General features: G+C 48.1%; 1 protein-coding gene across 1 annotated transcript; it reads right to left on the minus strand.

Moving 5' to 3' along the window:
* Positions 1-1779: 1779 nt before the first annotated feature.
* Positions 1780-13127, minus strand: FZD4 (frizzled class receptor 4). The gene is made up of 2 exons (XM_026706814.2): positions 12584-13127; positions 1780-4490 (listed from the first exon to the last, which is right to left on the minus strand). Exons 1-2 carry the CDS (start codon positions 12860-12862, stop codon positions 3159-3161), a joined length of 1611 nt encoding a protein of 536 aa, XP_026562599.1. The 5' UTR covers positions 12863-13127; the 3' UTR covers positions 1780-3158.
* Positions 13128-13939: the final 812 nt, after the last annotated feature.

A 13939-nucleotide genomic window follows, 5' to 3' on the forward strand; every position in this document is an offset into this window, starting at 1 on the left:
CCTCCTGTGTTGTAATGACCAGGGTAAAGGGCTATGTGATGGACTTCTGAGTTCAGGAAAATCTGATGTTCAGGAAAAGACTTGAACATGCCAAGACCTACATACCTCTACCCGTGAAAATCCAATAAAACATACACACACACACACACACACACACACACACACACACACTGCCGGGAGGGTGGGATCTCCACATGCAACGGATGAAAAAAATCAGGAATCTGGGCCAAGTAGTCCTCAAATTATGACTACCATTGAGCCCCAAATTTCCCATTGCTGAGCAAGATGGCTGAGTTTTGTCCCATTTTACAGCCATTCTTGCAACAAGGATGGAAGTGAAGCACTGCAATTGTGAAGGGAATCTGGCTTCCACCGTTAACCTGGCTGGTCACAAGGTCACAAAAGGGGATCTCGCGAATCCCGAAACCCTGCAACTGTCATAAATATGAAGCAGTTGCCAAGCGTCTGAATCGGGGATACTTGCAATGGTTGTAAGTGTGAAAAACAGTCGTAAGTCATTTCGGTGCTGTTGGGATTTCGAACAGCCACTAAGCGAATGGTTGTAAGTCGAGGACTTTCTGTACAGGTAGCCCTAGACTTACAACAGTTCATTTTGTGACAGTTCAAATGTTACATCTCTTCACAACACCATTGGCTAGTTGGTATTTCTCAACTTTGGTCCTTCTAAGACAGGGGTGTCCAACCTAAGACCTGCAGGCCAGATCCGGTTTATGGAGTGCTTAGATGTGGCCAGTGGAGCCACCTTAGAACCAGCTAAAGATCAGTCCACGGTGCCTTTGCCAGTCAAAATGGCGCTCGGGAAGGCCACACACATCCCTCTCAGGCTCCATTTTCAGCTGCGATGGCCTCCTGCAGCCCTCCGCCAGCAAAAAGGAGCTCCTCCCCGCCTGCAAACTCCGTTTTCATTGGCAGCTACAGGAGGTTGTCATGACCAAAAACGGAGCTGAGGGGACCATGCGTGCCCCTCCCGAGTTCCGTTTTTTTCTGGCAGAGGGCTATCAAAACAAACTACTAGCAAAAGTGGCATTTTGATCGCAAGGCAAGGAGGCATTGAGAAATTCCTCTAGAGACAATGTCCCACGCCCTGTCTAGGCCACCACATGTGCCCCGCGACACAAATGACATCGAGCCGGCCATGCCCACCCCACCCCAGCCACGTCCACAACCCTGACCCTGCGAGGTCAAACACAACCCTGATGCAGCCCTCCATGAAATCAAGTTTGACACCCCTGCTCTTCTAAGATGTGTAGACATCAACTCCCAGAATTCCCTAGCCAGCATGCTGGCTGAGATATTCTGGGAATTGAAGTCCATGCATCTTAAAGGGACGAAGGCAGAGGTGATATTCAGCAGGTTCTGACCAGTTCTGGAGAACCGGTAATGGAAATTTTGAGTAGCTCGGAGAACTGGCAAATCCCACCTCTGACGGGCCCCGCCCCCATCTAGTCTCTGCCTCCCGAGTCCCAGCTGATTGGCTGGGTTTTCTTTCATTGCTCTGCACAGGAGAACAGAGCTGGAAAGCAGGTTAATGGGGTGGGGAGGGAATGGAGATTTTGCAGGAACCTTCCCCTGCCACGCCCACAAAGCCATGCCATGCCCACAAAGTCACACCACGCCCACAGAACTGGTAAAATTTTTGGATCCCACCACTGGACCAAGGTTAAGGAACACGAAAATAGGCCCCAAAAGCTTAATTTTGAAGAAGCTATTTAAAGCACGGCAATGGGTATTGAGAAATTCCTGCCTCTACCCTTAACCTCTTTGAGAATAAAAACCAGCTAAACATTTTAAGCCGTAAGCTCTGCAAAGGAAACACCACATATCGGATGCCTTCAGGCCTCCAATTTGGAAAAAGCTGCCAGACATTTGTTAAAGCAGGGATTTAGTACCAAAAAAAGGAAGAATTGTTCCATTTCTTGGAAAATGTTAAACTCCCGCCTCGATAGCTGAGGCTAAAAGTTTAATTCCTGAGGCAAACTTCCGCCAGCAACTTTTTTAGTGGCTGTGTGAGGCTTGAAAGTTAAATTAAGAAGTTAAATAGACTGCATTATGCTTCAGGTTTTTTTTTTTTTAAAGGAAAGAACTTCTCCACTTCTCAAAATTTCTCCCAGAACATTAAATGTATCTGTTGCCCCTGCAGGGGCTTGTGATATCATTGCTATCCTCTTGTGATGCTAGAAGGTTAATCTTGTTTCGTAACCGCTGCTACTGAATACAAAAACAATCCTGCAGCTATTGTGCTTAAAAGTTTCGTGGAACTATTGGGTTTTAAAGTTTCTTGGGTTTTTTTTTTTTCTCCCCGCAACGAAATAAATCTATCAAAGCAAGGGTTTTGTGGATTGGATGACCTTATCTCTTGCATTGTGACATCTTGATGTCATTTGGGGGTCATCCTGATTAGAAACACATCCTGTTTCCATCCCATGTTTGTTTCCTCAGCTCAAATGCAGCCTGAAACCTTAATCGGTGTTTTTTTTTTTTTAGTCGATGACGCTAAAGGCAAATTGACTTCGCTTGAATCTCAAGACCTTTTCTCTGATCTGTCTCTGAAGGAATTCTGCAGAATTCCAAAGCTTGCACCCTAAAACTGCAACTTTCTGCAGCCTCCAAGCTCTTGGGCATCACTTCTCCAAGTGGAGAGAGACCTCGCATTCAGAATTCCCTGACACCAGCCAGTTTCTCTCCAAAACTTGCAAGAAATTCCTTCCTCTCTCCGTTTTGCTCTCTTGCACTGCTTCGTACGAGACAGCGATACATGTGAGTCAGAACAGGGGAAGGGGAAGAAAAAAGGGAGTGAGAGACGAAGGCACACTGTGCGTTATCAAGGAGGTGCAAATGGCCCGCGAATCCCAAAACCACCGCTTGTTGATAGACATCCAAGAGGCTCTACTCTTTATCTTCACAACTTTGTGAAGCCGCTGCAAAAAAAAATTGTGCTTTTTTTTTTTTCACCCCTCCCAGCCTGGCTGAGCTTCCTTTGCTACTCTCCTGTCCTCCTTCAAAATTCTGCCAAAACTCAAATGTTTCTCAATAAAGGATTTGTTCCAATGCTCCTGCTCCAGAGGCCGCTATCCCATCAGCTCCTCCTGCATTGGGGAGGCGAAGAAAAGAGAATTTGACGCTCCCTGGCTTTTCTTTTATACCACTGTCTCGTTTCCTTTCCCAGGCTTCATCCACCCGTCTGCCCTCTTGGCTCCCCGTTTTACCCTCCCTGAATTCACCAGCCTATTGGAGCACTTTTGCCAAGTGTGCAGCGTCTTGGCCGACCAAATCCACATGCCAGACGTGATGCCCACCAGGAGGGACATGAAAATCTTGAGCATCTCCACAGCCATGTTGGAGGCATCCGCGGAGTAGCGGAAGACCCCCCAGTTGGAGATCTCATAGAAGTAACAGGCAATGACGCAAGTGGCAGGCACGGTGTAGAGCACGGAAAACACCCCAATCTTCACCATCAACCTCTCCAGCTTGTCTGTTTTGGTCCCGTCCTTTTGGAGGTTGGACCTGATCTTGAACAAAGCCACCAAGCCGGCCGCAATGAAGAGGGTCCCGATGACCAAGTAGGTGAAAAGGGGAGCCACCACAAAGCCCGTCAAGGCGTCAAGGTTTTGGTTGCCTACGTAGCACAGGCCCGTCAGCTCGTCCGCGTCGACCAGCCTCATGATCAGGATGACAATGGTCTTCACCGCGGGGATGGCCCAGGCAGCAATATGGAAATACGAGCTGTGCATCTCGATGGCCTCGTGGCCCCATTTGAGCCCGGCAGCCAGGAACCATGTCAGGGTGAGGATCACCCACCAGATGGAGCTCGCCATGCCGAAAAAGTACATCAGCAGGAAAATGATGGCGCATCCGGTGTTCTTCAGGCCCTCCTGGATGAGAACAGGTTCTACGGCCTCATCGAAGTCACAGGAAATCCTTTCTCGGCCTACGGTCAGCCGGACAATATAAGCGATGCTATAAATATTGTAGCACATGCTCAGGAATATGATGGGCCGCTCCGGATAGGAAAACCGAGTGGAATCGATCAGAAAGGTCAAGACCGTGAAGGCAGTGGAGATGAAACAGAGGCTGGCCCACACAGCCATCCAGATGTCGGTGAAGGCCTTGGCGGACCGGCTGTAGAGGCCCGCGTCGTAGCCGCACTTGAGGACGCAGCTCAAGCTTCTCCGGACCCAGATGTATTGATCGGAGTTCAATCCGACATTCTGGCATTCCTCCCCAGGGTGCAAGGGAGCCTTGCTGTGGAGGGGGATCTCTTCATCTCCTGGCCCTTCCATGCACATGTGATTGTGGTCATTATGTGGGGGGAATTTGCTGCAGTTCAGGTTTTCTGGCCAGGAGAACCCAAATTCTTTCAGGACCGGCTCACATCGCCTTTTGACGGACAGGCACATGCCACTGCAGGGGCCGATCGGGATGTTGATTTGCTCGGTGCACATGGGGACGTAGACGGAGCACAGGAAGAACTGGAGGAGGGAGGAAAAAAAGGACAAACTTCAGAAAAGGGTGTGCAAAATTATCTGCTACAATGTCCTACCAGTCAATGACTGCTCCAACTTCAACTACAACAATACAAGAGCGCACAACAGATACAAACTCAATGTAAACCGCTCCAAACTCAATTACAGAAAGTACAACTTCAGCAACAGAGGGGTCAGTGCCTGGAATGCACCACCTGACTCTGTTGTTACATCCTCAAACCCCCAAAACTTTAACCTCAGACTATCCACTATTGACCTCACCCCATTCCTATGAGGTCTGTAAGGGGGCATGCATAAGTGCACCATCGTGCCTCCCGTCCCTGTCCTATTGTCCCCATTTAATTGTCCCTATTTTCTGTATTTTTATTCATGTTTATACTTATACCTATTATCTTGTAAGCGATTGACAAATCAAATAAATAAATAAAATCTTCTCAATGTTTGGCATTCTGGACTTATCTGTGTTTCCCTACTTTGGCTACTTTAACAAGTGTGGACTTCAACAAGCGTGGACATGGCTGATGGAGAATTCTGTGGATCGAAGGCCATACAAATGTAAGTCAAGGGTTACCTGTACAGAAATCAACAACCAGGGACAAAAGCCCATCCTTTGTCTTCCTTAACATAGGTGGGGGGTTTTGTGTACAAAACCAGATCCAACAAAGCTAAACCGAAATCTCCAATCCAAATATGGAGGTGATTCCAACTGGTGTAGTGGACTCGCCCATGTATTTTTCTTGGCAACAGTGATTGGCTATTACTGGAACGTCTTTTCAGGTTCCCACCTGGAGAGCCAGTTTGGTCTAGTGGTTAAGGCACCAGGCTAGAAAGCAGCAGACTGTGAGTTCGAGTCCCACCTTAGCCAGTTGGGTGAATCTGGGCCAATCATCAGGAGATGGTGGTTTCTAGTCCTGCCTTAGGCTTGAAAGCCAGTGAATCTGAGCCAATCACCAGGAGATGGTGGTTTCTAGTCCTGCCTTAGGCTTGAAAGCCAGTGAATCTGAGCCAATCACCAGGAGATGGTGATTTCTAGTCCCGCCTTAGGCTTGAAAGCCAGTGAATCTGAGCCAATCACCAGGAGATGGTGATTTCTAGTCCCGCCTTAGACTTGAAAGCCAGTGAATCTGAGCCAATCACCAGGAAATGGTGATTTCTAGTCCTGCCTTAGACTTGAAAGCCAGTGAATCTGAGCCAATCACCAGGAGATGGTGATTTCTAGTCCCGCCTTAGGCTTGAAAGCCAGTGAATCTGAGCCAATCACCAGGAGATGGCGATTTCTAGTCCCGCCTTAGGCATCCCAACCCACCTCACAGGGTTGTTGTTGTGGGGAGAATGGAGGAGGAAGGCATGTTGGATATGTTTGTCGCATTTGGGTTACTTGTAAAAATAATAAAGGCGGGATGTGGATAAATAAATAAATAAAATCAGCCCAGGTTGAACCAAATTCCCAGCCTCGGTGCTCCTGCTGTTTTCCCATCCAAATATTAGCCAGGTCCAACCCTTCTTAGCTTGAGTGTATCAGCGTATCCAAGAACGACAGGACAACAAAACTCCAACTTCTTTCCCCCATTAAAAATGAGAACTGAAAGATTCTGGGTTCTACCCAAAGTTTCCTCCCCTCCAGCTATGCTCGCTCACCACAACAAAGCTAAGATTAATGCAGGCCTGTTAATTCACCGCATCAAACACGATGCTGTTTTTTGAAGAAAAAAATATTGAAATATACCCTTTTTTAAAGCGGAAAAATTCAGTGAAAGGGATGCTGACATACCTCTGCTCCACCCCAATCAGCTGGGACTTGGGAGGCAGAGAATAGATGGGGGCGGGGCCAGTCAGAGGTGGGATTTGCCAATTTTCCGAACTACTCAAAATTTCTACCACCGATTCTCCAGAACTGGTCAGAACCTGCTGAATACACACCTCTGGTCGTAAGTGTGAAAAATGGTCATACGTTCACTTTTTTTCGGGGTCGCTACAACTTTGAACAGTCACTAAATGAACTGCGGTAAGCGGTTAGATCTGAGCGCAGAGTCCCCTGATTCAGGCCATGCTCTCAATCTCTGCACCCAAAAGGAGATATAAATTGGTTCCCCGCCCCTGTTTTATGCAAACTGGAAAACTTGTTAACATCTTACCACCACCCCGTAAAAAAGCCACCCAAAACTGGTGCATTCTAGCCGCTAGCAACAAACAAATAAACCGTTTATGTGTCCAAGGAATTGGAAAGCTTTACTGCAGTTTCAGATGGCTAATTATTAATGTGGGCTAGAAACATGCTTGAATGCATTTGACCAGCGAAGCTGTTTCAAATGTGTTTTTAAAAGCCAGAGTTTATTTAGAGTGGCCTAAAACTGAGTCACTGCCTGTTTTTCTCCCCCTGCATGTTCAGTGGAAGGGATTTCGCCTCCATTAAGGTGAATAACATATCTGACATACTTTACGGCAACTGCTGGTTTGCCTTTTGTTTATTAAATGTCAATTCGGAGCACCCACTCTGGTGTCAAGAGCTGAGTGCGGTTGACTAAATTCCTGAGCTACCTGAGCAAACACACACTCTTTGCAGGGATAACCTGCCAATCTCCTAAAACAAACCTGAGATTTTCTTTTCAAGACAAACAGCTTTTTTTTGGCCTCTGTGTGCAAATTGAGAGAGAGACAGACAGGCAGACAGACAGAGGGAGGGAGACAGAGAGAGAGAGACAGAGAGAGAGAGACAGAGAGAGAGACACACACACACACAGAGACAGAAAGAGAGACAGAGAGACAGTGAGAAGGAGACAGGGAGAGACACAGAGAGAGAGAAAGAGAGAGACAGAGAGAGAGAGAGACAGAAAGAGAGACAGAGAGACAATGAGAAGGAGACAGGGAGAGACACAGAGAGAGACAGAGAGAGAAAGAGAGAGACAGACAGAGAGACAGAGACAGAGAGAGGGAGACAGAGAGACACAGACAGAGAGAAAGAGAGACACAGACAGAGAGACAGAGACAGAGAGACACAGAGAGAGAGAGGGGGGGAGACAGAGAGACACAGACAGAGAGAAAGAGAGACACAGACAGAGAGACAGAGACAGAGAGACACACACAGAGAGGGGGGGGAGACAGAGAGACACAGACAGAGAGAAAGAGAGACACAGACAGAGAGACAGAGACACAGAGACACAGAGAGAGAGGGCGGGGGGGAGACAGAGAGACAGAGACAGAGAGAAAGAGAGACACAGACAGAGAGACAGAGACACAGAGACACAGAGAGAGAGGGCGGGGGGGAGACAGAGAGACACAGACAGAGAGAAAGAGAGACACAGACAGAGAGACAGAGACAGAGAGACACACACAGAGAGAGGGGGGGAGACAGAGAGACACAGACACAGAGAAAGAGAGACACAGACAGAGAGACAGAGAGACAGAGACACAGAGAGAGAGGGCGGGGGGGAGACAGAGAGACAGAGACAGAGAGAAAGAGAGACAGGGACAGAGAGAGAGAGAAAGAGAAAGAGCGAGAGAGAGACTGACAGAGAGGGAGAAGGAAAAGGAGAAAAACTTTAGAAAGATTGTATTAAAGCTTTGTAAAAAAGAAAAAAAACCATCAATCCACCAGACCTTTGTGGATTTAGTTGTTATTGTAAGTCTGTTTCTTATCTTGGCAGATTCACACCCAGTGGAAAACTTTGCTACTGCTCTTCCACTTTGCCTTTCAGTTTTCATTCCAGACAAGAAAATGTGTTACCACCATTCCTTTTTTAAACCTGCTTCCACAGGTAGTCCTTGACTTCTGACCACAATTGAGCCCAACATTGCCATTGCTAAGTGAGACAGTTGTTAAGGGAGTTTTTCCCTGTTTTACGACCTTTCTTGCCACAGTTGTTCAGTGAATCATTGCGGTGGCTAAGTTAGGAACACTGAAGTTAGTTAAGTGAATAGTCAGAAGGTCGCAAAAGATGATCACATAACACTGGACACTGCAACCATCATAAATATATGCCACTTATCCAATGTTGCCACATGCCCAATTTTGATCATGGGAATGATGCAACAGTGCAAAAAACCCAGCAGTCACTTTTTCAGTATCTTGTAACTTTGAATGGTCACTAAACAAAAAATTGTTAGTCAAGGACTACCTGTACAAAATACTAAAAGGATAGTAGAGTCAGAAGAGACCAAGATCATTTGTTAAGCATTCACTAACTCTGCGGCTTTTAATTTTCTCACTTAAATCTTCCTCACAGGGGTGTAAATTTCCCTGAGCTAATATTTAGGACTCTTGGAAGGAAGGAAGGAAGGAAGGAAGGAAGGAAGGAAGGAAGGAAGGAAGGAAGGAAGGAAGGAAGGAAGGAAGGAAGGAAGGAAGGAAGGAAGGAATAGAAAGAAGTAGAAAGGAAGGGAGGAAGGGAGGAAGGGAAGAAGGAAGGAAAGAAGAAAGAAAGAAAGAAAGAAAGAAAGAAAGAAAGAAAGAAAGAAAGAAAGAAAGAAAGAAAGAGAAAGAAGAAAGGAAGGAAGGAAAGAAAGAAGAAAGAAAGAAAGAAAGAAAGAAAGAAAGAAAGAAAGAAAGAAAGAAAGAAAGAAAGAAAGAAAGAAAGAAAGAAAGAAAGAAAGAAAAGTAATTTATCAATCTTGGCTCTATTTCTGGTCTTCACACACCTGAGATGTGTGTCTTCAAGTTGGCTGTTAACTTCCTGGAGCTATTTTTGGAAAACAACAAGACTTAACCACAAGGAGCAAACCATGAAGGGAAGGGAAGGGAAAAGAAGATAGAATTAAGCACGGACCTGCCACCTGCTCTCTTTCAAAAGATCAGATTTTCTAGCAGTGCTTGACAAAATTCAAGCATTCATAAGGCTATCTGAAATGTATTCTATTCTATTCTATTCTATTCCATTCCATTCCATTCCATTCCATTCCATTCCATTCCATTCCATTCCATTCCATTCCTTTCCTTTCCTTTCCTATTCTATTCTATTCTATTCTATTCTATTCTATTCTATTCTATTCTATTCTATTCTATTCTATTCTATTCTACTTCCTATTTCCTATTTCTATTCTATTCACAAGATCCCCTTTTGCAAACTTCTGACAAGCAAGCCAATGGAGAGACTACATTCACCTCACAACTGTATTATTAACAACGATGCTACTGACTTAACAATTGCAGGGATTCACCTAAGAACAGTGACAAGAAAGGTTCTTAAAGGGGCAAAACTCACTTGACCGGCTCACTTAGCAACAGAAATTGGAGGCTTGAGGTCGTTACATTGAGGACTTACCTGTACACGATGTGGGTCTCACAGGCAGGCAGGGAAAAGACTTACAAAGTGAAGACATTTCTATGCTGGGTTAGGACAGTCTGGGTTCATGAATTGAGATGCAGGCTGTCTGTCATAGGTTGGGGATACACTGAAGCTTACAGGTCCTTCTGGAAGGTCACTTTCCTAGAGTCTCACCAAAGCCAGGTGCCACCAAATTATGACACTTATTATATCAATGCCCACCTATTTTGCTGGAGATATAATCTGAGTGCAACCGCCACCACTCCAGGATTGCAACCCGCCGGTAGAAACTAGGAGGTTGATGTTGAGATTGGGTGAGCCTCCCTTCCTGCACACACACACACACAAACACACACACACCACAACTCACAGTGAGGACAGAAGTCCCTAACCCAGTCCCAATCTTATTACACTAGGTGACCTTGTTGCATCACACGCTGGCCCGGTCTGTCCTAGCTCCTTGAAGTTCTGTTTCCTTACAAGCCTTGCTTGCTTTCTTTTCCATGTCCTCTGGCATGATTCCAGGCTTGGGATTGGCTTCTTTTTTTACACACACACACACACACACACACACACACACACACACACACCCCTCCCAGCCACGGCAACACACTGTTTAACTACTTCACTTAGCATAACCCCAGATTCCCCATGGTAATTCTGATCTCCAGCCAGGGAAGGGGGACCCCCAACTCTACTGCTTCAACCTCCGTTGGGCGCCCCCTCCCCAGGGCGTCCTCTTTGCCAGGTACCCTTTCCCTCTCAGTACACCTGATCCCCCCCAAAGCCTCCTGTCTGGAAACACCCAGGAGTGGATTAAGCACTCCACTCCTCTGGAGAAAAGCATTGTTTTGAAAGGCGCAAGGAGGAGTCGTCATCATGGTTCTTTCATGCCCGTCATGAATAGGGTTGGTTGGGCTGTTCCTTGCAAAGTTTCACAGGAGTCTGCCCAGCCTCCCTTTTGAATCCCCCCCCCCTTTGGAAACAGCCCCCCCAACACCCATCCACCAGCAGAAAGACAGCAAGATCTCAAAAGAAGGGACGGGGCTGTTCTTATCAACCAGGGATGGTCGCAGCCTTTCCAGATCTCCGAGAAGTTTGCCCCCATCCAGAAGACGAAATTTCCAAACTTCTTTCTTGTGACTGTCTACCGGTAAGTCCTTGACTTACTCCCACCATTCAACCTCCCAAGTTTTGGTTGCAAAGTGAGACGTCTGTTTAAAGTGAGTTTTGCTTCGTCTTAACGACCTTTCTTGTCAGAGTTGTGGGGTGAAATCACTGTGGTTGTTAAATGGGGGGAAACACAGTTTTTAAGTGAATCTGGCTTTCTCATTGGCTCGGCTTGTCATAAGATCGCCAAAGGGCATCCCATGCCCGTGGGGGCCAATGACGGTCACCAAGACGAGCCGGTCTCCAAGAGCCCAGATTTTTGATCACACGCCATGCGACAGACGTAAGTCCGAAAAAAATGGCCACCAGTCCCTTTTTTCAGTACCGTTGTAACTCGGAGCATTCGCTAAATAAGCTGTGGTTAAGGCGAGGACTACCTGTAATTCCCAGCTAGACTCAACTTTGCAGACTATTATTCCCACAACCTCTTTGACCCAGCTGGCTAAGGAGTTTTCTGGGTTAGTAGCAGCCTGAATTGGTCAAGCAAGATGACTTCAACGGATAATTAGGACTGCAGAAAAAACAATTGCTATCAACCTGCCTTCCATGGAGGACCTGTATAGAGCACGAGTCAAAAAGAGGGCTGTGAAAATATCTACAGACCCCTCATATCCCGGACATAAACTGTTTCAACTCCTACCCTCAAAATGATGTTATATAGAGCGCTGCACACAGAAGAATTAGACACAATGCCATCACTCTGCTAAACAAGTAATTCCCTCAACACTGTCCAACTATTTACCAAGACTGTATTACTATTCTTCTTCTCATCCTTTCTAGTACCTATCTCTTCCCACTTACGACTATAACCGTGTTGCTTGTATCTTTACAATTTATATTGTATTATTTGTTTTCCTAGTAAGTTTGATTGCTTATTAGTAACCTATGGCTATCACTAAGTGTTGTATCTTATGATTCTTGATGGATGTATTTTATTTTTTCTTTTATGTACACTGAGAGCTTATGCACCAAAGACAAATTCCTTGTGTGTCCAATCAAACTTGGCCAATAAAGAATTCTGTTCTGTTCTGTTCTGTTCTGTTCTACTCTACTCTACTCTACTCTACTCTACTCTACTCTACTCTACTCTACTCTACTCATACCATCTGCCCAAACGTGCACGGTTTAGTGGGGCAAAGAGAGCCATGAAGTCTTGGATGCAGGCAAGCACTACCTATGGCCTCAGTCGCCTTCTCTTCCCCTCGGACGTCTGAAAAGGCACTCAAGCACATGGCCCCACACGGGGTTCTTTTCGCGTCCTATAGTTCAGAGGGCGACTCTCAACCCATCTTCCCCCTTTAAAAAAAAAAAGTCGATCCACTTTTCTTTTCTTTTTTTGCACCGAACTCCGGAGCGAAGAGAAGTGAAACTATACAGGCAGAAAGCGCCTTTTTTGTGTTTTTTAAAACGACCTCGATCTTTGCAAGTCCAAAGGGCGAGGATCTCCACGCGGCTTACCTCGGCGTGAAGGCGGCACAGGCTCCCCACCCTGCAGGATATTCCCCCCTCGGCATCCCAGTCAGGGAAAGTCAACCCGGCCCTACGTAGGAAAGCCAACCGACCCGGGAAGGAGAAAGTGGAAGTCATCCCGGGGAGGGAGAGAAAGGGAAAGTCAGCCCCGGGGGAGCGGGCGGCGGAGGCACCCACCTGCAGCTGGCTGGAGCAGCCGTACTGGATGAGCGGGGTGAAGGTGGTCAGCTGGAGCTCGGCGTCGGTCTGGAACTGGCTTCCTACCAGGTTGGGCATCTTGGTGACGTTGTAGCCCAGGTTCTGGCACATGGAGATGCGGATGGCATCGCAGCGGCGTTCCTCTTCCTCGCCGAAAGCGCCCGCCGCCTCCAGAGCCGCCAGCAGTCCCAACAGCAGCAGCAGGAGCAGCAAACGCCGCCGGCGCCGGGCACCCTTCTGCCCCGCGGCCGGGCACATCGTCCGGGCAGGCAGGCAGGCTGGCCGCCAACCCCTGCCCGGCTTCCCAGCCCTTGCCGGAGCAGGAACCGAGAAGGCTTCGCCGCCGTCGCTTCTTTTCCAAGCGTCCCTCCCTCCGGATAGCCGTCCGCCTCTTGCGCCGTGCGCCCCGCCGAGCGCGCTTCTGGCTTCGCCGCCGGCGCAGGGCGCTGTGACACCAGGCGAGGCGGTGCTCCGGGCTGGGCGAGAGGGCGGCGCCGGGGCTGCTGCTCCCGGCGAGGAAGGGCGAGAGGGAGGGCGGGCGAGCGAGCGAGCAACCTGCCCAGGGGAGGGGAGGCCTCCGCTTTTCGGACCGCCCACCCGCCCCCCTCTCCGCCCCGCGGCCTCTCAAGCGCCGGCCGAGGGAAGAAGAAGAAGGAAAAAAAAAGAGAGGGTCGACGAGGAAGCCGAGGCGTTTCTTTGGAAGGAGCTGGCAGCCTGGGCTTCTTCCCGTGCTGCCGGGGTGGCCTCGAGACCACGGGACGCGTGTGAATGCCGCTTTATTTAGTGCCTTGCTAAGGCCACGCTTGGCGTGGGTCTACGGGGCAATTTACAACACAGGCAACTGGCCTGGGCCAACCCAACAAAGGCAACTCGCCAGGGCCAACTCAACCAAGGCAACATCCCACAGTCAACCAGCTTGCCATGGTCAACTCACCACAGCTAACTTGCCACAACCAGCTCACCACAGCCAACTTGCTATGGCCAACTCAACCAAGGCAACATCCCACAGTCAACTCACCACAGCCAGCTTGCCACGGCCAACTCACCACAGCTAACTTGCCACAACCATCTCACCACAGCCAACTTGCTATGGCCAACTCAACCAAGGCGACATCTCACAGCCAATTTATCATAGTCAACTCGCCACAACCAACCCACCACAGCCAACTTGTCATGGCCAACTCAGCAAAGGCAACATTCCACAGCCATCTCACCACAGCCAATTTATCACAGTCAACTCACCACAACCAACTTGCCACAACCAATTCACCACAGCCAACTTGCCACAGCCAACTCACCATAGCCAACTCACTGCAGGATAACTCACAGCGGGAC

Source organism: Pseudonaja textilis, chromosome 7 (genome assembly GCF_049901715.1).
Source record: "Pseudonaja textilis isolate UNSWEBS1 chromosome 7, rPseTex1.2, whole genome shotgun sequence".
In the NCBI taxonomy this organism is placed as follows: Eukaryota; Metazoa; Chordata; class Lepidosauria; order Squamata; family Elapidae; genus Pseudonaja; species Pseudonaja textilis.

What these genes read in the sequence shown, in the direction of transcription:
- FZD4 (XM_026706814.2), bottom strand. Translation starts at nt 12,862, where the DNA reads ATGTGCCCGGCCGCGGGGCAGAAGGGTGCCCGGCGCCGGCGGCGTTTG. An exon ending in GCTGCTCCAGCCAGCTGCAG is followed by an intron (nt 4,491 to 12,583) that starts GTGGGTGCCTCC and finishes TCCCTCCTCCAG; the next exon opens with TTCTTCCTGTGCTCCGTCTA.